The sequence below is a fragment of the Choloepus didactylus genome, chromosome 15, assembly GCF_015220235.1.
Source record: "Choloepus didactylus isolate mChoDid1 chromosome 15, mChoDid1.pri, whole genome shotgun sequence".
NCBI lineage: Eukaryota > Metazoa > Chordata > Mammalia > Pilosa > Megalonychidae > Choloepus > Choloepus didactylus.
The window spans coordinates 71,077,058-71,104,550 of NC_051321.1; the positions used below are offsets into that span (position 1 = coordinate 71,077,058).

The window sequence follows — 27,493 nt, forward strand, 5'->3', positions numbered from 1 at the left end:
CCTCATTTGAACTGGGCTGTTTCTTCTCAATTGATCAAGATGGTCATTCCTTTAAAATACAATTCTAGGGTTAGAATGTTTTCTCCCCCTCAACAAAAGTCTCATTTGTCCATATTTATGCCTTTAATAATTCTCTATTTATTTTCTAACAGCAAACATTGCTTCCCTTCTCTGATGTGTGTGTGTGTGTGTGTGTGTGTGTGTGTGTGTGTATGTGTGTGAAAATCACATAAGGAAAAAAAAATAACAACAGCTGCTACAGTAAAATTTCCACAGACTAGGAGAATATGGTGTAGAATCTTTACTCCTTTTTATGATTCTTGGGTATAATGGATATAGCAGGAGCTTCTTATTATGATAATATTTGAGGAATGCTAGGAACTGATATATTAGAGGTAGTGGTTTGCCCTGTAGTTACTTAACATTAAGCTGAAAGACCCTTAAAAATTTCTAGCTCTGCAGAATGAGGATGGAGCAATATATACATCTCTTAACTGAGTACCTCAGAAAGCATATTTTTCTAGACTGGGGCTTTGCAAGAAATGTACACTATTAACTCTGACACATGTACATCTTTCTTAAAGGACTTGAATGCAAACATTCAGGAATCTTTTGTAGGAACTATTTATGAAAACTACTATGATAATAACTTAGTCCTAATGGGTCCCAGTCTCTGTTTAAGGAGTAATCGTTAATGTTCCATAATTCACATTACAATGCATGTGTAATTATTTTGAGATAAGGCAACTCCCATGTATTTAATTTCCCACTGTTAAGTAAACTCATTTGATAGTAATTAGGTGAGCCTAAAAGGATCATAGGTTTCTGTGTTTAATGATGAAAGTACAATCAGCAACTAATTTCAGAAAAGTTCTCCTATCTTGGAGATCAAAAATGATCTCAGCCTACGATGCAGTTTTATCTTCTTGGATATTCAATAAATTTAAATGCATTGTGAATTGTGGATCATCTACTTGGTGAGTAAGCTTTTTTTTGGAGATATCTATATATACACACACACATATATATTTGCCATCCGAAGAAAATGGGTTTAAAAATATAGACGTTCTATATCCAGTGAAACTATCCTTCAGAAATGAAGGAAAAATCAAGACATTGCCAGTTAAACAACAGCTGAGGGATTGCATTGCTAGTAGACCTGCCCTATAAGAAATGCTAAAGGGAGTCCTTCAGGCTGAAATGAAAGGACACTAGACAGTAACTTGAAGCCATGCAAAGAAATTGGTAAATATAAAAGCTGATATTATAATATTTTTTCTTTGATTTTTAAAATTTCCTATATAATTTTAAAGGCAATGAATAAAACAGTAATTATGAATCTGTGTTAATAGGCACATGTTTAAAGATGTAATTTATGACAATAGTAGCATAAATAGTGTAACAATATGCTATTGAGCTGAGGTGGTAGTAGTATCATTCAAACTAGATTGTTACATATTTAGGATGTTAATTGTAGTCCCATTTTAGCCAGTAAGAAAATATAGAGAACACAGAAGTTTTCTCCTTTATGTTAAAATAAGTTATAAAAATTAGATTATCAGAAAATACACTTGATTGCTAGTTTAGAAGTCTTTTAAATTCCACTGTCAGTCAATCAACAGATATTTGTCAAGTACCATATAATGGACTTTCTGCTAGGTTTAGCAGTTAGCCCTATTTCTTCCCCTGGATTTATACATTCATAATCAAGAAAGAAGTTATCTGATATCCAGAGTACCTTCCTAGTCTCGGAATATGCTAGACAAATGCTTACATTTTCAAATTTTCTAGCCACATTTATGTGTAAAAGAATGTGAAAGCTTGTGTCCATGATTTTTTCCCCAAAGACCTAAAAGATGATTCTGTCCCGATGCCTTTAAAACCAAGATACCTGATTGTGAGGAGTAGAAGTTACCTTTTGGTCCAGTGTATATTCCTTACAATCTCAAAGTATTTGGAATACGCCATCACTATCAGAAAATGTGAAACTTACCCTCAGGCATTCAAATTCTAGGCCTTCAGATTGAGCTAACTAGGACATGGTTTTTTTTTGGGGGGGGGGTTCCCCCTTACCTCATTAGCACCACTTTGATAAAATCAGAAGTCATTGCTGATATTTATGTCATGCTTTACAGATTACATAGGACATTTACTTATATTGTCTAAAATAAGGTAATTAAAATAGATGGCCTGTGAGGCAGTTGTCACTTCTTTTATTTCTTGGGGGAACTAGCAAATTTGTCGCTACATTAGAATTAGAGACTTCGTTTTTTTTAGTTTTTTGGTTTTTTTGGTTTTCTTCGCAATACTTAGTCTTTTCAAGGGATTAACTATCATGGCACAGCTTTCTTCTGTGCAGATGTAACCAGCATCAAGACAACATACCATACAATTAATGATACCAGTAATGCAGCACAGGTTGTTATAACATGGCCAGTTTATATGTGGTTTCTGGACCATCAAAGGAAGTATAGATAGTGTTATAGACGTGAACAGGACAAGTCCAGCAGGCGCCATTTATCTGGACTAGGGTATAAATGGCAGCCTCTGAAGCTATACAGCATGGTGTTCCTAAACTGAATTATTGCCCATCTCTGTTCAATCTCAGAAACAAAGATACTGATTCTTGTATTATTTGATGGAACAACTATTAGTAGTTCAATATGACTAGCAAAGTGTAAAGACTTGACACCTAGTGGCTTTTATTTTTCTCTATGAATGAGAATAATTAGTTGGCAGCTTCAGTTTCAGAATGATGTGTCTATTCAGACATTTAGAATGGATACTTTAGGGAGGAAATGGAAGCACCAGGACAAGGGATCATTATTATCACCTGTCTGAGAGGAATTACCAGCAATGGGCACAAATACTTTCATTCTTCTTAATCTCCTGGTAGGCATTGGCAAGACTGAATTAGAGAGAATATGTTTCTCTAGTGGATTCCCATACATAATAGTAGGACCATTTTCCTTTCCTTTAACATTTTCTGGTTGGTACTTGTCAGGTGAAGAAATTGGATGAAAAAATCCAGAAGGAAATTGCCCTTTTCAGCTAGGTTTTAAACCAAAGGGGAAAGCAAAGAGGTTTTATTATTTAGCTAGATTTGAACTGATAAATAGCTAGGTTTCCCTACTCTTTCCTGCCCAAGTGAGCCCATTGCTGCAAACCTACATTTCTTGTGCTTTAAATGTGTGTACCTTTCTGCTTTTTATAGCTGTTGATGAAGAGGACTTAAAGACAGGATCAGTAGTGGGTTGGTAAATGTTTCACAGTTAGCTCTCCGGGAAAAGAAAGCCCAGATGTGTAGCAGTTGCATCACAGTTGTAAATACTACCTTCATTTCGCGTATTTCAAGCTACCAATGTGAGGTCACTGAACTGAGATTTGAGAAGAGCTTTGGGTGTACAGAATTGGCTCTTTCAGTCAGTTGAGCTGGCTCCAGCAGACCACTGGACAATAAAAGGAATGAAATATTGATATGAGCAACACATGGATGAATCTCAAAGAGATTATGCTAGATATATAAATATATATATGTATATAGATTATGCTGAGTGTAAGAAGACAGACATTAAAAAACTTATACCATATAATTGTTTTCACATGAAATTTAGAACAGGCAATACTAATTTGTGGTGATAGATATCTGAACAGAGGTTGTTATTTTTTTGGTTGAGGGAACTTAACTGTGAAGGGACATGAAGGAACTTTCTAAGATGATGAGGATTGTTCTAGTTTGCTAATGCTGCCGGAATGCAAAACACCAGAGATGGATTGGCTTTTATAAAAAGGGGTTTATTTGGTTACACAGTTACAGTCTTAAGGCCATAAAGTGTCCAAGGTAACACATCAGCAATCAGGTACCTTCAGTGGAGGATGGCCAATGGTGTCCGGAAAACCTCTCTTAGCTGGGAAGGCACGTGGCTGGCATCTGCTCCAAAGTTCTGGTTTCCAAATGGCTTTCTCCCAGGATGTTCCTCTCTAGGCTGCATTTCCTCAAAAACGTCACTCTTAGTTGCACTTGGGATATTTGTCCTCTCTCAGTTTCTCTGGAACAAGAGTCTGCTTTCAACGGCTATCTTCAAAATGTCTCTGTAAGCTGAAGCTGCTCTCTCAGCTCCGGTGCATTGTTCAAAGTGTCCCTCTTGGCTGTAGCAAGCTCGCTTTCAAATTCTTTCTTCCATTTGACACCAGGACTCAATTTTGCCAAATTCCCTGCCACTTTAAAACAAGATTACCTTTCTTCCAGTTCGCAACAACACATTCATCATTTCTGTTCAAGCCCTTGTCAGAAGTATCTTTAGAGTCCATATTTCCGCAAACAGTCTCTTCAAAGCAGTTTAAGCCTTTTCTATCAAGCTCCTCACAGTTCTTCCAGAATTTTCCCTTTATCCATTTAAAAAGCCACTCCAACATGTTTGTTATTTGCAAACTCACCAGCAAAAGCACCCCACTTCTCTGGTACCAAAATCTGTTCTAGTTTGCTAATGCTGCCAGAATGCAAAACACCAGAGATGGATTGGCTTTTATTAAAGGGGGTTTATTTGGTTACACAGTTATAGTCTTAAGACCATAAAGTGTCCAAGGTAACACATCAACAATCGGGTACCCTCACTGGAGAATGGTCAATGTTATCCGGAAAAACTTTGCTAGCTGGGAAGGCACGTGGCTGGCATCTGCTCCAAAGTTCCGGTTTCAAAATGGCTTTCTCCAAGGACATTCCTCTCTAGGCTGCAGTTCCTCCAAAATGTCACTCTTAGATACTCTTGGGGTGTTTTTCCTCTCTTGGCTTCTCTGGAGCAAAGGTCTGCTTTCAATGGCCATCTTCAAACTGTCTCTCAGCTGCAGCTACTCTCTCAGCTCCTGTGCTTTCTTCAAAGTGTCCTTCTTGGCTGTACTCCTCTTCAAAATGTCACTCTCAGCTGCACTGAGTTCCTTCTGTTTGTCAGCTCATTTATATGGCTCCAGTGATTTAATTTAGACCCATCCTGAATGTGTAGGGTAACACCTCCATGGAAATTACCCAATCAGAGTCATTACCCACAGCTGCATGGGGCACATCTCCACGGAAACACTCGAAGAATTAGAATCTAATCAACACCAATACGTCTGCCCACACAAGATTACATCAAAGATAATGGCGTTTGGGGGGACATAATACATTCAGACCAGCACAAGGATATTTATAGTAGCATTGTCCAATGGAACTTTCTGCTATGATGGAAGTATTGTTATTTCCACACTGTCCAGTATGGTAGCCACTTGCTGCATGTGGATATTGAGCACTTGAAATGTGGCTATTGCAGTCAAGGAACTGAATTTTTAATTTTGTTGTATTTCAATTAGTTTAAATTTAAATAGCCACATACAGCTAGTAGCTACTGTATTAGACAGCGTAGTTCTATAGCTTGATAGGTTGTGGGCTACATAAGTATATGCATTTGTCAGAACTCATCAAAGTGTACATTTAAGATCTGTGCATTTTGCTGTATGTAAATTATATCTTGATAAAAAATAAGATGACTATAAAGGTTTGCCACTTTAAAACACAGCAAAAACTTTAGTGGTGGGAGCAGAAAGAAACAATCAACTTCTCTAGACCTTGTGGCCAGAACTCCACCCATGAGTCTAAAAGCTAGTTAGAGCTATTTAAATAGAAACGAGGAACTATAGCATCCCTGATCTAATTGTACCCAATGTCTTTTAGAGCAACAGACCTGATCTTTGATGGCTTTGACAGCAGACTTACCTTACCAGTTTATAATATATATTCTTTAAAAATAAGAGGAAGAAGGAAAAAATTAAAATGCAGAGATACATTGTTTATGCTGTTAAAAGATACTTTAAGAGTTTCTAGACTGGCTTTCTTCTCTCATCCATGAAATTTTCTATTTCAAAAATTTCCAGATTAAGTGTATTTCATTTGGGAGAATTGAACGGGGGCAAAAAGATGATGATGACTTACCTTTCAACAGATATTGCAAAGGAATTGGTTGTTATTCATTTGTAGGTCAGAAATATTGAGCATTACCAACACAACAATTGTATTTTCCATCTCTGCGTAGGAAAAATAAGAAACATTGATTCAAAGATAGCGTAGTAGTAAAAATGGAACCCAATCAATGGTATACTGGCAAATATTTAACAAGCAGCTGTTTGACAAACCAAGCCCTGATTGGTTGTGTTTGCAAATATCCATGTTATAAATACTCCCACCATGCCCCACCATTTCAAATTACCAAGGTGGGGGCACTGAATGCAGAGTTGGTAAGAGAAGTACACAGTCCACTGTCACGCTGGCGTGAGCTCCAGCACACCACTGAAGACAGTGTTTCTGTACTCTTTCATCAGGAACTGAGTCTTCTCTCAGGGAGTGACTTCCTTCTCAATTCATTCTTTATCAGAATTGCATCTTTGCCCAGAGACTTTATTGAACCTCAGAAATGTCTGGCTAAACTGTAGCTCCCCTGTCAACTCTAGATCCTTTAACAGAAGGAAGAGCATGAATGTGATCCTTAAACTATTTCCACAACCTTTTTTTTTAAACCTGATACTGTAATTTTTACTCACAAAGAATGGCAAAGAATACTGCAAAGTTTTAAAAGCAATATAGTATATTGTACTTGAAAGGTTTTTTTACAGGTAATTAGCCATACATTTACCCATTTTAATCTACTTTTAAGTGCAAGAGAGATTGGCAAATGACTCAATAAAGAAAAGTGTCCTATTTAAATTGGATAAAATAGTTATTTTCTGGTGATTATCACTGTATTGCAAGTAGACAGGTGATCTGTGAATCCAATTTAGTATATTGGACAATAAATAATACTCAATTTTTTCAGTGTCTGATTGTCAGGGCAATCATTGAAATTGACTTCATACTTTAGGGAACTTTGATTGTTACAGTGCAGAATTTTTAAAAATCTTTTTCTTTTTAGTATAAATCTGTGGCTTTACCTTGAAGTATTATCATCTCTGCAAACCAGAATGCACTAAATATCAGTGATGTTGCAGCAATGCTTTTTTGCTCCATGATTTCTTCTAATCCATAAAGAAAGAGAGGCCTTGATACCCCTCATATCTAATGCTGATTTCCCCTTGTAAACACTGTAAATATTTACCTTTGCCACCATCAACAATTCTAGCAGGAATTTTACTGATAGAAAGTCCACCATTAGAAGTAGTGGCATCAATAGCTTCATCTTTAAAAACAGAACACACTTTTCTTTGTGCATATCCATTTTGAAAATCTTGGCTATTGCACTCAGAAGGAATATATGATTTTAAGAAAGTTATATCTAGAATACTAATGATGTCTATAGCAGAGATGGTAAAAAAGCTGTTGCCCCAGAAAGTAGGAGGCCTCACTATTAAAGCTCCTTTGCTGTGGTCAGAGCCCTACTGGCTGCTTGACTTTCAAACTAGGACCATTTGAAAGAACTGCTAGAGTTGAAAACAATCTGAGCAATAATCTTCACATTCCACATTGTTTGTTTAAAGCAAATGGTTCATGCCTTTCACATAAATATTCAATAAAGTTTGTTGGGAGCATGGATGGATGAATATACAGATGAACATACCATACACTTGTCCTTTGCTCTTTGTATCATTTCTGTGATCATCTTCCCGGTGGGCTTGCAAGTATTCTAAAAAATATTCTTGGTTCAGACACATTAAGTTTTAGAAGATAGCTTTTTAAAACACTTGAAAGGGGAAAAAAGCTTTTGTTTTTTAACTCATTAAAACCCTCTGTTCTTTATCCTACTACTGCAATGATTAGGGCCAGATCACCAAACAATTAAGAAAGCCATTGGTGTTTGGTCTCCTGATTTTTTCCATAGCCATGATAACTTAGTCCAAATTATCTGATAAATGCCTCCTCCTGTTTTTCCAGCCCTAAGAGCCCATGGTCTCTCTATAAGAAAGGATCACATACCTACAGATGTCAGTTGGGCTTATATGAGATCCTCATGAGTTGAACCCCATCGTGTCACTAGGATCTATTTGATTGCCCTGGGTTGATCCAATCCAAGTGCTAATTCAAAGTCTTTATATCATATCACAGCCTTCTGCCTATAAACAAGATCTGGAACCTAGGTTCATTGAGTCACAAACATGTCCTCATTTCCAAGATGAAATAATGGAGAATAACTTGCTTGAAGATGCCTATCAAATCATATTTTCATTATTTCTCCAAGATGTACATGTTCAACACAGTTAGATCTAGAAGGGTTTATAGGACAAATTTTGCAAAGTTGAATTTATTCACCATTGTGATAGCAGACTACCCTCGATTTTTGAGTAATTGCATTGTTTCCTTTGATAGAAGCATTTTAGCATGCTAGATTAAATCCTAATAACTCCAAAGAATGGTCATTAACAACTGGAAACTTTAGTTTACATGTTTGCTTGGTTTACTGAACTAAGCAAGAAAAATGTGTTATAGTTGTGCACCACTTATTCAAAATCAGTGAACAAATACATAGTGAGTTCATACTACAATAGATTCTTTGGGAGAATCAAAGATGAAAGAAACAGAGACCAGTCTCAAAAAAATTAAAATCTAATAAAAATAATAATCTGTTCAGTAATAAATGTTAATCAGGCTCCTGTTACTAGTTCGTACTAGTAATGGTACTAACGGCTGATAAGATTAAGTCATAATTCCTACCCACAAGGAGCTCATAGTCGAAAAGGGAAAACCCTTGTAAATAAGTAATTATAAATATAATAGATACTTTCATAGAGGTATGTGAACATTATAAGAGATGGCATAAGAAGAAAACAGTTCTGTTTGGAGGTCGGGAACATTCCTGGGGATTCCTGGGGATTTGGAACTGAGAGAGGAAGACAATCTTAGCAGTAAACTTGATATGCACACAGGAATAAAAGAGCATGGCGCATTAGGGAAATCATGTGTATGACCAAAGAGCAGACAGAGGTCAGGGAATAGAAAAAGATGAAGTTGAACAGTAGGCTGGATTCATATCTTAGAGGTAAGACTTCATTTGATAGAGAAACATTGGAGGGTTTTTAACAGGGGAATAACATGATCAGATTTGCTTTGTGGCAAATCACTGTGTTCATTCATTCAACAAATATTTAGTAAGCACCTACAATGTGCCACACATAGTTCTGGGTGCTAGGGACCATCAACTGAATTGCCTTTTCTATAGCCCTTCTTACTCAGGCAGCCACGTTTTGTACCATGATCCCTAGCCCCTTCCCTGGGCCCAGCCGATTGATCAAGGGTAAGAACCTCAACAAGGTTAAACAGTCCAAAGATGGCAGTGACCTGTAAGCTAACTCAACAGAGTAAATCAGTTCTTAAAGAGATAAGAATGGAATAAATGCATAGAGAAGCAGAGATAGGAAGAAACAGGTTGAAGTGAACAGATGGTAGATGTGGGTTTTGGGGGGGACAGGATTGTGTTGGTGTTCTGTTATAGGGTTTGTATTGTTTTTGTAACTCTCCTATAAGTTCGAAAGTAATTCAAAATAAAAAGTTTAAAATTAAAAAAAAATTAAAGCAGATATGCTTCATTTAGTGAACCTATTAAACTTATCAGAAACAGCTTTAAAAATATATGCCAAACCAGAGAGAAATAAGATTTTAAACCAGTAGGTTCACCTATCATTGTTTTCTTGGTCACTTTCCATAGAAAAGTATTTTTGCATTCAAAATAAACATTCATTTATTCTCATCTGTCTACTTTTAGCACCAGAGACTGTAACTGGAATTCACTTGAAACATTTGTTTAAAAAAAAAAAAAAACAGCTAGAAGAAATATGAACAAACTAAGAGGCTTCACTGCAAGTTATGATGTGAAGTTAAGTAGAGCTCAAGGTGAGCTGAACCATGCCTTCAGAAGCAGCAATTTTCAGTGAGACCAGAATCCTCCATACCTAAAAGTCTCATTTTAAAATTAATGATATTCTTTTCTGAGAATCTTTTAACATGTCTTAAGAATGCTTACTATGTGCCAGCTTTTGCTCTAAGTGCTTTACGTATATCAACTGATCTAATGCTCACAAACACCCTATGAAATAATTACAAATTTGTCTCAAAGTTCTACCCTGCATGGGACCCTGGACAGTTAAAATGAGACCATGGGAAGATTGCAGTAAAAATTATGTGAAATAAAGTATATAAAGCTCTTGGTGCAGAACGTGGAACACAGTAAACATTTAGAAAAGTGTAACTATTATTCAAACAAAGTTTTGCCCCCACTCCATTTGAAGGCTTACCACCTAACCCCTGGGTTACCCCAACAGCTTCAGGGCTAACGTGCTGCTTGCCACTAGTGTTAGCCTCTTTCTAATTCTTCTTGCATAAATATCATTGGTAAATAATAAATCTGTGTCAGTTTTTTTATTCAGAAGAACTGTAGGTGCATTCCATTGCCTGATGCACCAAAACCAAACTTCTAACTCTCAAGTCATCCCTTTATATGGCTAGAACCCACCCGTCTTGCATTATTTCTTGCCTTACCTGACAGAAATTTTCTTCTACTTAGAGAAACTCTATTCCTCCTGGAACACAAGCACACACCTTTCTCTTTCCTCTCCTCTTCTCTTTCGTTTACAAATACTTGTTGCCCAATTGAAGGAAGTAAGCTCCTATGAATACCTTATAAAATTATGTAAGGCTTTATATTTGACAATGTGCTTTAATAAGTTTTGAACACAAAATTCATGTAATAGTTACAGGAAATAAGTAGAGCAAGTATTATTCTCATTTTTTTAAAGTAATAAAACTGAGTTTAAGTTAAATCATGTCTTGCCCAAGGTCTCTTGGTAAGTAGCATCCTTGGACCCCCCTCCAACCAGTCCATTCTCTAAGGCTGCAAGAACAAACTTTTAAAATCAAAAATGGGATATGTCTCTCCCTGTTTAAAACCCTCCAGTGGTTTCCCATTTTGCATAAAGTAAAATCCAAACTCCTTATCATGGTCTACAAAACCCCTAATTGATCTCCCCACACTCACTATATTTGCAGTAACCTTCTTTGCCTTAAGCAGATTTAGCTCACTAAGCCTGTTGCTTGCCCAGGGCCTCTGCCCTTGGATGCTCTGCCCCTGGGTCTTTACTTAGCTCCTGCTTGCCACTGAAATCTCAAATCAAACATCACGTCCTCATTGAAAAAGTAACCATCTATCTAACTCTCTTCCCCTGTCACACTTCATCACATCATCTGTTTTTTTTCTTTGTAGTATTTATCATTATCTCAAATTATCTGGTTCATTTATTTGTTACTTTTATGTTGTCCATCTATCCCCACTAGAATGTAGGTTGCGTAAGACCAAAGTTTTGGTCTATCCTGTTTACATCAGTATTCCCAGTCCCCAATATTGAGTGCCCAACACATGATAGGCTTTTTTTAATTCAATTTATTGGGATATATTTACATACCATACAGTCATCCACAGTGTACAATCACTTGTTCACAATACCATCATATAGTTGTGCGTTCATCACCACAATCAATTTTTGAGAATTTTCTTACTCCAAAAAAAAAGGAAGAAAAATAAAAGTAAAAAAGAACACCTGAAGCATTCACCCACCCCCCATCCACCCTATTTTTCATTTAATTTTTGTCCCCATTTTTCTACTCACTCATGATAGGCTTTTAACAAATATTTGTGGGATGGAATAGTGGAGCCAAAACCAGATTAAAACCCTGGGTCTTTTGACTCCTAATCCAATATACTTCCCACCAAATATTTATCCTGCCTTTCATGTAAGTACTTACTGTGGAACTACAGTAAGAATTGATCTTCAGAATGATGACCTTAAGATGTGCTGTAAGATTCTTTCTTATCAAAGAAAATTTTCCTTCAGTTCAATAAGCTAAACTAATTAAAACTGGAATGGCAATGTATATTATTATATTAATATACATTTAGAAAGTTTCCAAAGACTCTCTGTTTTTTCTTTAGTTAACCAGAAAATTAAATTAACCCAGTGTTCTAGTTTGCTAATGCTGCAGAATGCAAAACACCAGAGAAGGATTGGCTTTTATAAAAAGGGGGTTTATTTGGCTACACAGTTAACAGTCTTAAGGCCATAAAGCGTCCAAGGTAATACATCAGTAATCGGGTACCTTCACTGGAGGATGGCCAATGGCGTCCGGAAAACCTCTGTTAGTTGGGAAGGCACGTGGTTGGCGTCTGCTCCAAAGTTCTGGTTTCAAAATGGCTTTCTCCCGGGACATTCCTCTCTAGCAAGCTTGCTCCTCTTCAAAACGTCACTCACAGCTGCACACCGTTTCCTCTCTTTGAGTCAGCTCATTTATATAGCTCCACGGATCAAGGCCCACCCTGAATGGGCAGGGCCACACCTCCATGGGAACATCTCATCAGAATCATCTCCCACAGCTGGGTGGGGGACATTCCAAGCAAATCCAACCAGCACCAAAAACATCTGTCCCACAAGACCACAAAGATAATGGCATTTGGGGGACACAATACATTCAAACCGGCACACCCAGAACTCTCCATTCCTCAAAAATTGGAATTAGAATTGTTCTGTAAATCTCTATTATTAATAGAGTTTGTCAACTGTTTCATTACCTTGTTTATTAGGGCAGTCTGAGCAGGGTCTCTTTGCTCATATCCTGGTGTGTGTCCTCGTGAAAAGAAAAAGCATTTCCTGGGTTCTTGTTCTTTTCTTTGACATGGGCTTACTTCATGCTCTTAGTGTAACAATTTTGTTTCCTGTGGCAGTTCCCTATATAAAGTAGAAATAATATTATTGACTTGGCTGCTAGTAAAATAATTAAAGTTAGGGTTTATTTAAAACAAAAACAATAATACTTTGCAACACTATTTGTTGTAAAAGAAGGTTGAAAACAACCTAAAAGTCCAGTGGTAAAAGATTGTTAAATAAATTGTAATATATCCATACAGTGGACTATTATGCCACAATAAAGAAATAATAAGGAAGTTCTCTATGTACCAATATAGAAAGATTTCCAAGTTAAAAAATATATATGGTCCTGAGGGTTCTGCATAGTATGACACCTTTTTGGTATCAAGATGGCAGAGTGAGAAGCTTCAAGGCTCTGTTCCTCCACAGAAGCTGTGAACAGCCAGCAAGATCTGGCAGAAACATCTTTCTGAACACTCCGGAAAACAGCAATAGGGCTGCAGTAACAGGGTGAGCACTGAATTAAGAAAAAGGCTACTCGAAAGCAGTAGGATCTCATGGTGCCCTGACGGATCCCTCCCCAACCCTTCGCCAGCTGAGCACAGAGCTGGCCCACACTCCCAGTGTGGATCCCTGACCCCAGCTCCAGAGGGAAGAGTGGCCCTTGTGCACATACTGGAAGCATGTGTATCTGGTGGTAGCCTGAGGGACTCAATGTCCCAAATCTTGCCCTGCATGTAGAAAGCAGCTCACAGAGCTCTCCTACAGAATGTGGTGGGAGAGCAATCAATTGGATGCCTGCAGCAAGGGATTGCTGGCTGTGGGTCATACAGTACAGCGCCCTGGACCATGAGGAAACTGTTTCCCGGGGAATAGGAGAACCATGTGAATGGGGGAATTTCTATGCCACAGGTGCATGGTCAAGACAATATACATGTACAGAAAGGACCAGGGAGATCCCTATGCTTTGCCTTGGAGTTGTTATCTTGACTCATTGTAAGGATAAGCTCTGAAAGAAAGCACTCCCATAGGCCAATTGACAAAGACTGAAAAAGGCGTTCCTTTTCTATTTTCCTTCTTTTATTATATTTGTCTGTTGTTGTTAGCTCCTGACATTCAAGGAAAGCTCTGTCATGACACTAGCTGGATACAAGCTTAAGGAACAGGTGCCACAGAATCTAATTCCAGTGATAACACATTAAAATAGCAAAATGTTCAGGTTTCAACAAAAAATTATAAAACATACAAAGGAACAGGAAGTTATGGCCCAGGCGAAGGAGAAGATTAAAGAATCAGAAACCATCAATGACAGGACCAGACCTGGAACATTCTGGCAAAAACTTTTTTAAAATTGCCCTAATATGTTCAAAGAGCTAAAAGAGGCACAGTCAGCTATGGTCCCTGCCTGCCCGGTGCTGGCTAACGAGAGCAAATCCAGTGATTCACTTCTGCTCTACTAATTCCACAGTCATTCTCCCGCTCACACATGCTCACACCCGGCTGAGATGGCGGCAGGGAACTCCGACTCCTGGGACACAGACGTGTTCTCCGTGGAGGACCTGGTCCAGAAGATGGGGGCGGCAGCAGCGTCACCGGTGAGGACCACTGGGAAGGCAAAGATGAAGACAAGATCGTCAAGGACAACTGGGGTGACAATGATGACGAAAAAAGAGGAAGCAGAAGTAAAACTAGAAGTAAAAGTTTTAGAGAAGAAAAAAATAGTACAGAAGATCAAAGAGAAAGAACGACAACAGAAGAAAAGGCAAGAAGAAATCAAAAAGAGGTTAGAAGAACCCAAAGAACCTAAAGTGCTGACACCAGAAGAACAATCAGCAGATAAAGAAGTTGCAGGAGGAGTCAGACCTCAATTAGCAAAAGAACTTTTGGTGTTATAGAATAGATGCTATGAACCCATCTTCAAGAGATGATTTCACAGAGTTTAGAAAGTTACTAAAAGATAAAAGTAAGCAAGATGAAAATCACTGATATTATGCCAGTTTTTTGGAAGCCTTAGTTCAAGATATGTGTAGTTCATTGGAAATTGATGCCTTGAAAAAGATTACCAATTCATTGACTGTGCTTTGCCGTGAAAAACAAAAGCAAGCAAAGCAAAGCCAAAAATAAGAAGAAAGATGTGGTTCCTGGAGGGGGATTAAAAGCCACCATGAAAGATGATCTGGCAGACTATTGTGGTTATGATGGAGGATAAGTACAAGACTATGAAGACTTCATGAAACATTTTATCTTCTCCTGATGTCTTCTTTGTAATGACCACAATCCCTTCAACATGTAGCACAACTTCCTGTCCTTTAAGTTCTGCCAAACGCTACAATCAGAAGTGCAGTATATCTTGATACTGGTTGTTTAACCCCTTGACACTTAGGTGCTAATGTGAATATGAGGGAACTTGGATCTTGCTGCCTAGGGATTAAAAGTGGGAACCTCAGTAGCTACTAAATCATAGTTTAAAAAAAAAAATCCTAATAATATTGTCATTGTTGCTATCTGATTCCATAGAAGCAGTCACTAAATTGGAAACAAAGGTTGCAATATGACAAATAAATTGTATAGTATTTCCAGCACCATTTAGTAACACAGCCTTAACCACACCTCCTTGAACTACTTCATAATTTGTCAAGAAAAGCAGTTTGCAGCAAGTGCATGTGGTGTGCACCTAGTATTAAAATTCTTTGTCTTAAAATTGAGCATGTCAGATGTGGCCCTCTCTCTCTAGCTAAGCCAACTTGAAAGGTGAAATCACTGCCCTGCCCCCCTACGTGGGATCAGACACCCAGGGGAGTGAATCTCCCTGGCAACGTGGAATATGACTCCCGGGGAGGAATGTAGACCTGGCATCATGGGACGGAGAACATCTTCTTGACCAAAAGGGGGATGTGAAAGGAAATGAAATAAGCTTCAGTAGCAGAGAGATTCCAAAAGGAGCCGAGAGGTCACTCTGGTGGGCACTCTTACGCACAATTTAGACAACCCTTTTTAGGTTCTAAAGAATTGGGGTAGCTGGTGGTGGATACCTGAAACTATCAAACTACAACCCAGAACCCATGAATCTCGAACACAATTGTATAAAAATGTAGCTTATGACGGGTGACAATGGGATTGGGAAAACCATAAGGACCACACTACCCTTTGTCTAGTTTATGGATGGATGAGTAGAAAAATAGGGGAAGGAAACAAACAAACAAACAGACAAAGGTACCCAGTGTTCTTTTTTACTTCAATTGCTCTTTTTCACTTTAATTATTATTCTTATTATTTTTGTGTGTGTGTGCTAATGAAGGTGTCAGGGATTGATTTAGGTGATGAATGTACAACTAAGTAATGGTACTGTGAACAATCGAATGTACGATTTGATTTGTATGACTGCATGGTATGTGAATATATCTCAATAAAATGAAGATTAAAAAAACAAAAAAAATTGAGCATGAGAATATTAAAAATACATTGTGAAGAAGATTGCTGATCTCAGAGTGAAGATACTGTGGCTGAAAAGTCACTTAAAGATTGATTCTTAAAACTTAAATGATCAAAACCCTCCAGCTTTGAAGCTGGAGAAGGTAAACCGCTCCATTATTACATTACAAATTGTGGAACCTCTTGAGTACATAGACTTTCTAGGTCATGTTTATCAGAATCTTTCTACTGATGGAGCGCTTCAGATGGGGGAGGAACAATCTTTACCTGTTTTAATTGCCTCATTTAAGTGTCTGAGAAACAAATCTTCTTTGTGCTCCTGGGCTGTGATGGAACAACTTTAACAGGGTTTTGGCATTTCCTTTTCTTTATAACACATGCTCAGCAAACTGCACCAGTTAATTACAGTTTGGTAAATTGTTATGCTAACAATTATGACATCTGCAGTGTTTTATAAAGCAACTAATTTAATAAAATTACAAAAAAGAAGAGCTAAAAGAAAACATGGACAAGAAACTAAAGTAAATCAGGAAGATAATAGATGAATACAAAGAGAATATCAATTGAGAGATGGGAATTATGAAAAGGAATCAAACAGAGCTGAAGACCAGAGTAACAGAAATTTAAAATTCCCTGATGGGGTACAACAGCAGATTGGAGGTGGCAAAAGGAAGAAAAGGTAATCTTGAAGATAAGACAATTGAAATCATCCAGTCTGAGGAGCAGAAAGAAGAAACAATGAAGATAAGAGAACACTGCCTGAGAGACCTGAGGGAAACCATCATATTGTGGGGGTCCCAGAAACAGGAGAAAAAAGGGGGGAGAGAGAATATTCAAATAAACAACGGCTGAAAACTTCCCATATTCAACAAAAGACATGAATGTACCCATCCAAGATGCTCAGTGAACTCCAACAGGATAAACACAAATAGACCCACACCATGCCAAGTTATAATCAAACTGTCGAATGCCAAAGATCAAGAGAGAATTCTGAAAGCCACCAGAGAGAAACAGCATGTCACATAGAAGGGAGCCTCAATAAGTTTAAGGGCTGATTCCTCATTGAAAACCATGGAGGCAAGAAGGCAGTAGGAAAACATATTTTTTAAATGCTGAAAGCAAAAAATTGCCAACCAAGAATTCTATATTCAGCAAAACTGTCTTTCAAAAATGAGGGAGATGTGAAAGACTTCATCGCCACTAGATCAGCCCTACAGAAAATGCTGAAGGGAGTTCTGCAGATTGAAAGGAAAGGACTCCCTTTCAGCATTTTTTATCTGTAACTACACTTTTTACTTCCTACAGGATCTGAAAGGCAAATGCATAAAATGTAATGATAATTCAGTGAATTTGGACTAGTAATGTATAAATATGTAATCTGTGACAAGAACTACATAAAGGTGGGAAAACTGAGGGGTATAGGAACAAAGTTTATGTATGCTATTGAAATTAATTGAGACTGTCACTGATGTAGGAAGTTCAATTTAAGCCCCTTGGTAACCATAAAGAAAATATCAGAATATGTAAACTCATAGAGACAGAAAGTAAAGTACAGGTTACTAGGGGTGGGGGAAGGGGCAATGGGGAGTTAATGCAAAATGAGTGTGGGTTTCTGTTTGGGATGAAGTGAAAGTTCTAGTAATAGGTGACAATAAGAGTACTGAACATCGTGTGTGATTAATCCCACTGAATGGTATGCTTGGGGGGAATTGGGATGGGAAGATTTATTTTGTATATATGTTTCCACAATTAGAAAAAAAGAAACATAAACTGAGATAATAATTAAATGCAATTACATGATAGATGGATGGCAGGTGGATGGACAGGCAGGCAGGGCAAAGATGGCAAAATGTTAAAATTGGTAGATCTGGGAGGTGGAAGTATTTTGGAGTTCTCTGTATGGGATTTGTATTATTTTTGCAACTTTCCTGTAAGTTTGACATTATTTCCAATTAATTTTTTTAATTAAAAAAATCAACATGCTATAATTATCTCATTAAAAAGAATGACTAAGGTACAGGGGCCTCTTTTAAGATCTGGTTCATTCTGGTTTCTACTCAGTCATTCTTTTCACTTTTCAGTGAAGTTTGCCATTACTTTTTTGTGCCTTGCATGCATAGTGATGCTTAAAGTGAGGCAGTGGCAGAGGTGGTGACTGCAGTCTACACTGAGATTGAAAAACACCTGCCTATCTCCCTCACAACCTGCTGTGGATCTTCCTCAAATATGTCTTCTCTACTGTTTAGGGAGACTTCAACAAAACAGTGATAAAACATGGACTATTAAAATTCACTTGAACAAAATTTTCTCAGGGTATTAATTATCGTGAGGTTGTCTGTATATAGTGCTAAAATCATAGTTAGTTCAGTGAAGATACTGAAACATTTAATCTAGCAATTTGGCATTAAGTGATGATTTTTTCATTTTTTTTATTTTCAATTAGATATTGTGACATTTGTAGGGACTACCCATCTCTGCCCTAACTGACTTTGCATTATAGATGTGTAAAGGTGTTTTGATTCTAGCTAGAGTGACCTTAAGTTATTAGGTATTGACACTTGTCTGCAGTAAAGTGAACAGTAAATTATTTGTTTGTATTAACTGTCTAGAAGATGTTCTAAATTGATTGTTTTCTACTTTAATAAGCTAAATTTTATTGTTTTGGATGAGGGTACCCTGTGGGTCTAATATAATAAAAGCCACCAAACAAATCTGGTATCAACTATATTGTTACTTTTTGTTTTCTATCTGCTTGGGAAAGCTCAATGTATAGTGTGTTGTTTTTTTAATTCAGTTTTATTATTATAGTCACAAACCATGCAATCATCCAAGTGTACAATCAGTTGTTCACAGTACCATTATATAGTTGTGCATTCATCACCACAATCATTTTTTGAACATTTTTCGTTGCCATCCAAAAAAAAGAATAAGAATAAAAATTAAAGTAACAAAGAATACCCAAAACATCCCATACCCCCTGTGCCAGTTTGAACGTATTATGTCCCCCAAAACGCCATTATCTTTGATGTAATCTTGTGTGAGCAGACGTATCAGTGTTGATTAGATTGTAATTCTTTGTTTCCGTGGAGATGCGCCCCACCCAACTGTGGGTGATGACTCTGATTGGATAATTTCCAGGGAGTTGTTACCCCACCCATTCAGGGTAGGTCTAAATTAAATCACTGGAGCCATATAAATGAGCTGACAAGCAAAAGGAACTCAGTGCAGCTGAGAGTGACATTTTGAAGAGGAGCTACAGCCAAGAGGGACACTTTGAAGAAAGCACAGGAGCTGCAGATGAAAGACAGTTTGAAGACGGCTGTTGAAAGCAGACTCTTGCTCCGGGGAAGCTAAGAGAGGACAAATACCCCAAGTGCAACTAAGAGTGACATTTTTGAGGAACTGCAGCCTAGAGAGGAACGTCCTGGGAGAAAGCCATTTTGAAACCACAACTTTGGAGCAAACGCCAGCCACATGCCTTCCCAGCTAACAGAGGTTTTCCAGACACCATTGGCCATCCTCCAGTGAAGGTACTCAATTGCTGATGTGTTACCTTGGACCCTTTATGGCCTTAAGACTGTAACTGTGTAACCAAATAAACCCCCTTTTATAAAAGCCAATCCAACTATGGTGTTTTGCATTCCGGCAGCATTGACAAACTAGAACACCCCCCCATCCCTTCCTATTATTCATTCACTCTTTCTCCTCATTTTTCTACTTATCTTTCCTTACACTGGATAAAGGGAATGGGAGCCATAAGGTTTTCACAATCACACAGTCACACAGTGTAAGCTATAGTATACAATCATCTTCAAGAATAAAGGCTACTGGGTTGCAGTTCAACAGTTTCAGGTATTTCTTTCTAGCTAGTCCAATACACTAAAAACTGAAAAGGAATATCTATATAATGCATAAGAATGACCTCCAGGATGATCTCTCAATTCTATTTGAAATCTCTCAGCCATTAAAACTGTTTTGTTTCATTTCTCTTCCTTTTTGTCCAAGAAGGCTTTCTCAATCCCATGATGCCAGGACCAGCCTCATCCGCTTGAGTCATGTCCCACATTGCCAGGGAGATGTACACCCCTGGGAGTCATGTCCCACATAGTGGGGAGGGCAGTAAGTTTATCTGCAGAGTTGGCTTAGAGAAAGAGGCCACATAAAAGCAACAAAAGAGGTTCTCTGGAGTGACTCTTAGGCATAATTTTAAGTAGGCATAGCCTCTCCTTTGCAGTAACAAACTTCATAAGGGCAAGCCCCAAGATCGAGGGCTCAGCCTTCCAAATTGGTAGTCCCCAGTGCTTGTGAGAATATCATTAATTCCCCAGTGGGGAAGTTTAATATTTCCACATTTTCCACCGGTCCCTCAAGGGGGCTTTGCAAATACGTTTTTATTCTCTGTCCAAATTACTCTGGGATGTATCAGGGCTTCACACTAACCTGTACAAACCAACCAGATTTCACTCCCTATCCAAAGTTCCATGTAATTATGGTGTTTGAATAAACTGACCATACAAGTTAAATTTTATAATGTGTTACAAAAAATATAGATTTTGCACCTAATAAACAGCTCTTCCTTTGGTCTCACACAGAAGTTGAAGTTTTAAAACATCGTCAATATCGTCCTTTACCCTTTAGTCTGATTTACCTTAGTCCAAGTCCATTTCTTTCATATCTCTAATTGAAGTCTGATCTCTTTTTTTTCAGACTCTAACATTTGCTGTTTGTGGTGATGCTGACATTCATAGCTGCTGGACTCTGGCTCTGAGTCTCAAGTGTCACACAGATACCCTAAGTTTTAGGGACCAACCAGGTTATACCCAAAGAGCTCAGCCTCTCAGAATTTAGAAATAGCCATTACAACTCAGGAATAGATGTAACTACAGAAACAGCGTACAATCTAGGAACCTTTACGATAAGGCTTCCCCTAATAACCTATGCTCTCAGTATTTTTATGAAAGTCTAGTGTTTTAGTTTGCTAAGCTGCCCAAAGAAGATACCATGAAATTAACTATGAGAATTTATTAGCTTACAAGCTTACAGTTTTGAAACCGTGAAAATGTCCAAATTAAGACAATGCTTTCTTCCTGAAGACCAGCTGCCAGTGATCCTGGGCTCCTCTGTCACATGACAAAGCACATGGCAGCATCTGCTGGTCTCTCCTTTCCCTTCCAAATTTCATTGCTTTCAGCTTCTTGCTTCTGTGGTGCACCCTGGGGCTGGCCCTCTCTCTCTCCCTCCCCCTCCCCCTCCCTCTCCCTCTCCCTCTCTCTCTCCATCCCCTTTATAAGGGACTCCTCCAGTAAGAGGATTAAGATCCACCCTGGGCCACATCTTAACTGAAGTAGCCTTATGAAGACATACTTACAATAGGTGTCCACTCACAGGAATAGATTAGCTTTAAGAACATGATTTTCTGGGGTACATACAGTTTCAAACCACCACACCTAGAAAATAAGAAGAATTATTCCCAACCCTTTTCCTACTTCTTTTACAAAAAGTTTAGGAAAAATTGAGAAACAGTGGCATTATGACTTGTCTTAAGCTTTTAAGGATACTTTATCAGAACTAATAGTGCCATTTTTGTACAGTTAAGGCAGAAAGCTAGTATTTGCTATTTGTTCCCTCAGCTACTGCAGGCTCATTTCACACTGAAGAAAACTGAATCCAGAGAATCATGTAAGTGAGTGTCTTGGGCATCATTGAATGAATAATGCCCATGCTTATAAGTTTATCTTCAGATTTAGTGAGGTACTTAATATGTTCATACAATAAATTGCTGTTAATCTAGAATGGCTATGGAATAGGTCATGCTAATGAACATTGTTTATTGCATTTTTTAATAGCTCTGTAAACTGGCTTAGATCATCACAGTTCAGAAAATCAGAATGAACGAAAATATAACTGATATTAAATATTATCAAATATCATTTAATCCTTCCTCCATGATTTAGAACACAATTCATAATCTTCAATTTTTCAGGGTCAGTTATTTTAAAAGAAATTCTCATAACATAGAACTCTTCATACAGAAGATAATGGAGACTGGGTTATATCTGTACCAAATTTATGACAACTGATATCTACCTGATATTCTTATTCACACTAATAGAATACAAAAAGTAGAAAATAGCCCAACTTTCTATTTCAGTAAATTGGACTTCATATGACTTCTAAGGATAAGTCATCCAGAAAATATGTAGTAAAACTACATTAATTTAGAATTTTCAATAATTTAGACCAAGAAGTCATGATTCTTAAGAACAAAGTTCAGAATAATCTCTTACACTGTGAATTACGTTTTATTCATGAATAAAGGTTTATGCAATCAAAAACCAATAACTTTCAAACAAATTCAAGTAATTATATCTATTTATGAATCACCATTTATAATGTATTTTCAAATCCTCAAGTCCAGTAACTAATTCTTATATTATGTAAAATGTTTTATATTATTATATAATGCAACCTTATTATTATAAGTGGTAATGATATCATTAACTTAGCTCATTTTACTTAATTTCTATTTGTTCTTAGTTTATAGTTGCTAATTTCCTTTTATTGTATGATTTGCCCTTGAAAATAATAAATCCAGATTTCTTTATAAATATTTATGATATACATTTTTACCTAAATCAGACTGCAGCACTTTCCCAATTATTTCTAATAATATTAGTGTATGTCTTTTTTTTTTTTGCCTGTTTAGCAATATATATTACATACTTACTAGAAAATTTAATCCTGGATATTTATACCTTAACTTCTAACTAATCAAAATCTTGGAAATTGTCATGTAGGCCCTAGTGTTACAAAGTGTACAAAGTTAGTTACAGGAAGAATTTTAAATAGATGCTTCTGATATTGAATTTCTTAGCATCTATAATTATGTGGTCAAACGGGATATGCTTGATATCAGTCTTTCCAGTAGGATCATTCCCCAGTAGGATCATATCTATGTTTGTGATTTCAGAAGTTTCAGCCCCCAATAAAAAGCACTATCCAACCATTTGCAGATGTTCTCCAGGCCAGATTTCATCATAAATAATTCTGTTCCACTGTCGTGTGCGAAGTTGAGAGTACTGTATCAAGTGACTGTGTAGTCAAAACAATAGAGCTCTGGTCCAGACGACTCTAGGAGAGAGCCCATTGCACTGTTCTTTTGGTTCTGCCCATACATTGAGTGTTAGTTTTCCCTTTTACTAGTTGACAGACAGTTTTAAGGAAATAATGACTCTCTGCAAAAATAATCAGATTAATTTATTTGTAATAAGCCAACTAAAATCATTAATCCTTGACACTGGCATTAAGTATTAGAATAGTAGTTAAATTTTTATTATGCCATTGTGATTTTTCTGTAGGGAAGTACCCAGGACTCATTATTTGTATTTCTTTAAAATTTACAGTTCTTTAACTGTATACAAGATTTCACTGCCAAGAATGCAGTCAGACTTGACACTTATTAGGGACTCATGATCTAATTCATACAAACACTTCCTTTAGCTCAAAGTTTCTGTTCAAGTATTTGTACTATCCAAAAGATAGTGCTCTTATTTGTAGTCACTCATAAAAGAAGTGAAAGACATAGGTATTAACCTAAAAAAATACATACAGGATCCATATGCTGAAAGTTACAGAAGTTATTGCTTGCAACTGACTTTGCATCTTGGTTCCCAAGTGCTCATGTGAAGAATATGGAGCTTACGCCCTCTCTTTATTATTTTATTTTTTATTTGAGAAGTTATAAGTTTACAGAAAAATCTTGCAAAAAATAGAGTTCCCATATACTATCCTATTATTATTACCTTGCATTAATGTGGTACATTTGTTATAATTCATGAGAGAACATTTTTATAATTGTACTATTAACTATAGTCCATTGTTTAAAATAGGGCTCACTGTGTTGTACAGTCCTATGTGGGGTTTTTTTATTTTTATTTTAGTAACATTTATACAATCTAAAATTTCCCCATTTGATGACATTCACTTATATAATTCAGTGCTGTTAATTACTTTCGCAATATTATGCTACCATCACCACCATCCATATCCAAAACTCTGTGATCAACCCAAATGAAACTCTGTACAATTTAAGCATTAACTCCCTGTTGCCTACCCCCAGCCCAGCCCCTGGTAACCTAAATTCTAGATTCTGACTCTGTGAGTTTGCTTATTCTAATTATTTCATGTCAATGAGATCACACAAAATTTATTCTTTTGTGTCTGGCTTATTTCACTCAACATTATGTCTTCAAGGTTCATCCATTTTGTTGCATGTATCAGAACTTCATTCCTTTCTACAGCTGAATAATACTCCATTTATTTATCCATTCATTGGTAAATGGACACTTGGGTTTGCTTCCATCTTTTGGCAACTGTGAATAATGTTGCTATGAACATTGATGTGCAAGTATCTGTTTCAAGTCCCTGCCCCTCAATTCTATTGGGTGTATACCTAGAAGTGGGATTTCTGGATCATATGGTAATTCTGTACTCAACTTTCTGAGGAACCACCAAACTGTCTTCCACAGCACATGCCCTCTTTTTTTGAATGTTGAGTAATGAAGGAGCATCACACTTTACTGGGTAAGCTTGTATATCGAGAGTTGCAAAGAGTAATCAGTCTGTCTCTTTTTTTTTGGTTTTAATTGCAGAAAAGGAAGTCAGCGCTTTTGCTGTCTTGGTTAAAGACCAGAAAGAAATCATTGACACCAATGGAGCTGGAGATGCATTTGTTGGAGGTACAGATTCATTTATTTCATACTTACAAGTTAAACATTTCCTTTAACCCTAGTCTCTACCACAAAACCAAGATTTATTAATTTAATGACTTTTTATTTCTTCTTTTAAATAATTAACTTCTAATGTTCTTTCCATGTACTACTATCATTGTGAATATTATGAGGTGATTTTACTACTGGAAAAATATGTTTTCTCTGTAAAGAGAATTTGCTATTATGCTATATGCTAGTCATTTTCACAAGATTAACTCTGTCAGAATTGGATAAACAAGCATCAAGTACAGTATATTCATAGCCCTTCAGGCTTAAATGTTAATGCATTGTTATTTTTTAAAACAAGTTGTGGAGAATATTAAACAGTATGCTAATAACTAAGGGTAATGTCTTTGGATTATATTCTTTGGTTAGAACATCTGTTTCTAACACAATACTTGGGTATCTATTGTACCAAGAAGGGTTAAATTTTTGCCTGGGTCAGACTCAGTAAGAACTTGCAAGATTTATAAGGAGTAAATCGCTTTTGGAAGGAGTCTTCAAAAATAAGATCAAGACAGTTGGAAGATTCTTGGCCTGATGACTTAGATTGATCTAAAATCTGATTCAAAGGTTCTTTTGATAAATCTAAACTCCTGTTAGCTAAATGTAGTTAAGCTAGGTTATAGTTTCTGGAGAGCTTTAGATTCCTAAATGTTGTACAGAGCAATCCCTCCTGTTCTCTGTTTCTTTTTCATAACTTTAAGCAAGACAAGGTAAAAAAAAAGGGGGGGGGTATAAATGGAGATGACCATTATCTCCCTCTCTGTAGATGACAATTTGAATCATTGGAATTTTAAATTTAATTTTGAGTGGTACTTTTAATTTAACAATATTGTTAATCAAATATTCCTTTATTTAAATGGACTTTGCCACCAACATAGATTTTTCATTTTTTTCCCTTTATGAAATTATTCATGCAAGGTCTTAAATGAGCTATTACCATTAAGTTAGTAGTATGCATCATACCCTGTTCTTTGGAAAGAATACATACCACAGATAGCATTCTACTTTACTGTCATGCTTGCATTTTTCATTTCCTTGCTCTGACAGTCTTTGTCACTGATAATATTAAAGTACTTGGCAGTTAATTTTTCTATTCCATACTGCTTCAGAGCTATAAATCCAGGTAAGCTAAAAATACCTTGTCCCGAATTAGGCCAAACTCTGCAATACTTAAGGAAACACTATTGAGTTCTTGATTAGAAATTGGTTAAATCAGGAATCTTAGTCCAGAATTAATAACTCTTAATTTGTATCCTGTGTGTGCATTATTTTAAATACTTTAACATTCTTAAAACAATAAGTATTCTATTTCTTTGACATTCAGTAAGATGCATAATGAGCTCATCATTAGGCACTTCCTCTAGCCCCAGGGCCCTGGACTGCCTGGCCCTGCAACAAGAGATTGTCTTACAGGCGCCTGTGATGTCTTACAGGTGCCTGTAATGTTGCCAGTACTAGGTAAGAACTTACAGCCTTTGTGAGGGAGAGAGGCCTTTCTTAAGATACTGAGATCAGAATAGCTACTGTTTGTACTGGGTGGTTAGGGTGAGCTACCTCACTAAAGCACTTGGGCTTTTTGTTAAGGATTTTCAGCCTCTGTTTATCCCACTCAACTTACCTAGCCTTGTTATACTTATTGTTGGGGTACAATGAGATAAGTAAAGAGGAAAGAAATTGTGGAACACTTTTTCTGTAAAGGACCAGATAGTGACTATTTTAGGCTTTCAAGCCACATACTGGTTGTATTGCATATTCTTTTTGTTTGCTTATTTGTTTGTTTGATTGTTTTCTCCCTTGCTTGCAATTTTGTTTTGTTTTGTTTGTTTTGTTTTTGCAACCCTTTAAAAATGTGAAAACCTTTCCTAGCTTTCCAGCTGTGCAAAAACAGGCCACAGACCAGATTTGCCCCACAGGATTTAGTTTGCTGATACCTTGTACAGAATATTGGCAACTTCCTCACTTTATTCACTTTTATAATAGCCAAAACTCAAACAGTGGATTTCACTACACATTGTTGAAATCAATGCAGAGCATGTGGAAGGCAGCCTAAAACCAGACCAGACTTTACTGGTAATACGTCAGTTAAGTGGTCATTTTTCTCACTTGAAACCTAATCTGGTCAATTGCCAGGGTAATCAGGCGCTGACAGACTGGGTCATGCTGTCTAAAACACATCTGCAATAAGATGAACACCCTAATGTCAGTTTATCAATGAAATACTTGTGTTGGCATGATCAGCACATTCTATCTATATAAATCAACCTATATAGGAATAACAATAGCATTTACATAGCAATTACTAGCCAATCACTATTTTAAACACTTTACATATATTAACTCATTTAATCTTCACAGCAACTACTAGAGGAAGGTTATTTTTAATCCCACTTTACTACTGGTGAAAAAACTGAGGCAACAGAAGGGTTAGGTAATTTTACCGAAGTCTCATAGCTTAGAAAGTGGCAGAGCCAGGACTCAAACCCAGGTGGTGTGGCTCTTACTGCCCTATACCGCTTCTCCAAGCATCCGGGAAATCTCATCATTAGGACCAAGAACCACAGATCAGCCTTCTGTGGCTGGTTTTGCCAAAGAGAATCTTCCTGTTATCTGAATAGGTGAATTCATTTATTGAACAT

General features: G+C 37.0%; 1 protein-coding gene and 1 pseudogene across 4 annotated transcripts in view; both read left to right on the forward strand.

The window, feature by feature from the left end:
• Positions 1-27,493, forward strand: part of ADK (adenosine kinase) — a 559,277-nt gene that overhangs the window by 500,312 nt on the left and 31,472 nt on the right. For all 4 annotated transcript variants that reach the window (XM_037804922.1, XM_037804925.1, XM_037804923.1 and 1 more), the window contains one exon: positions 24,732-24,818. In XM_037804922.1, coding sequence (XP_037660850.1) covers positions 24,732-24,818 — 87 coding nt within the window. The remainder of the gene's footprint in view (positions 1-24,731; positions 24,819-27,493) is intronic.
• Positions 13,958-15,007, forward strand: LOC119510544 (annotated as a pseudogene).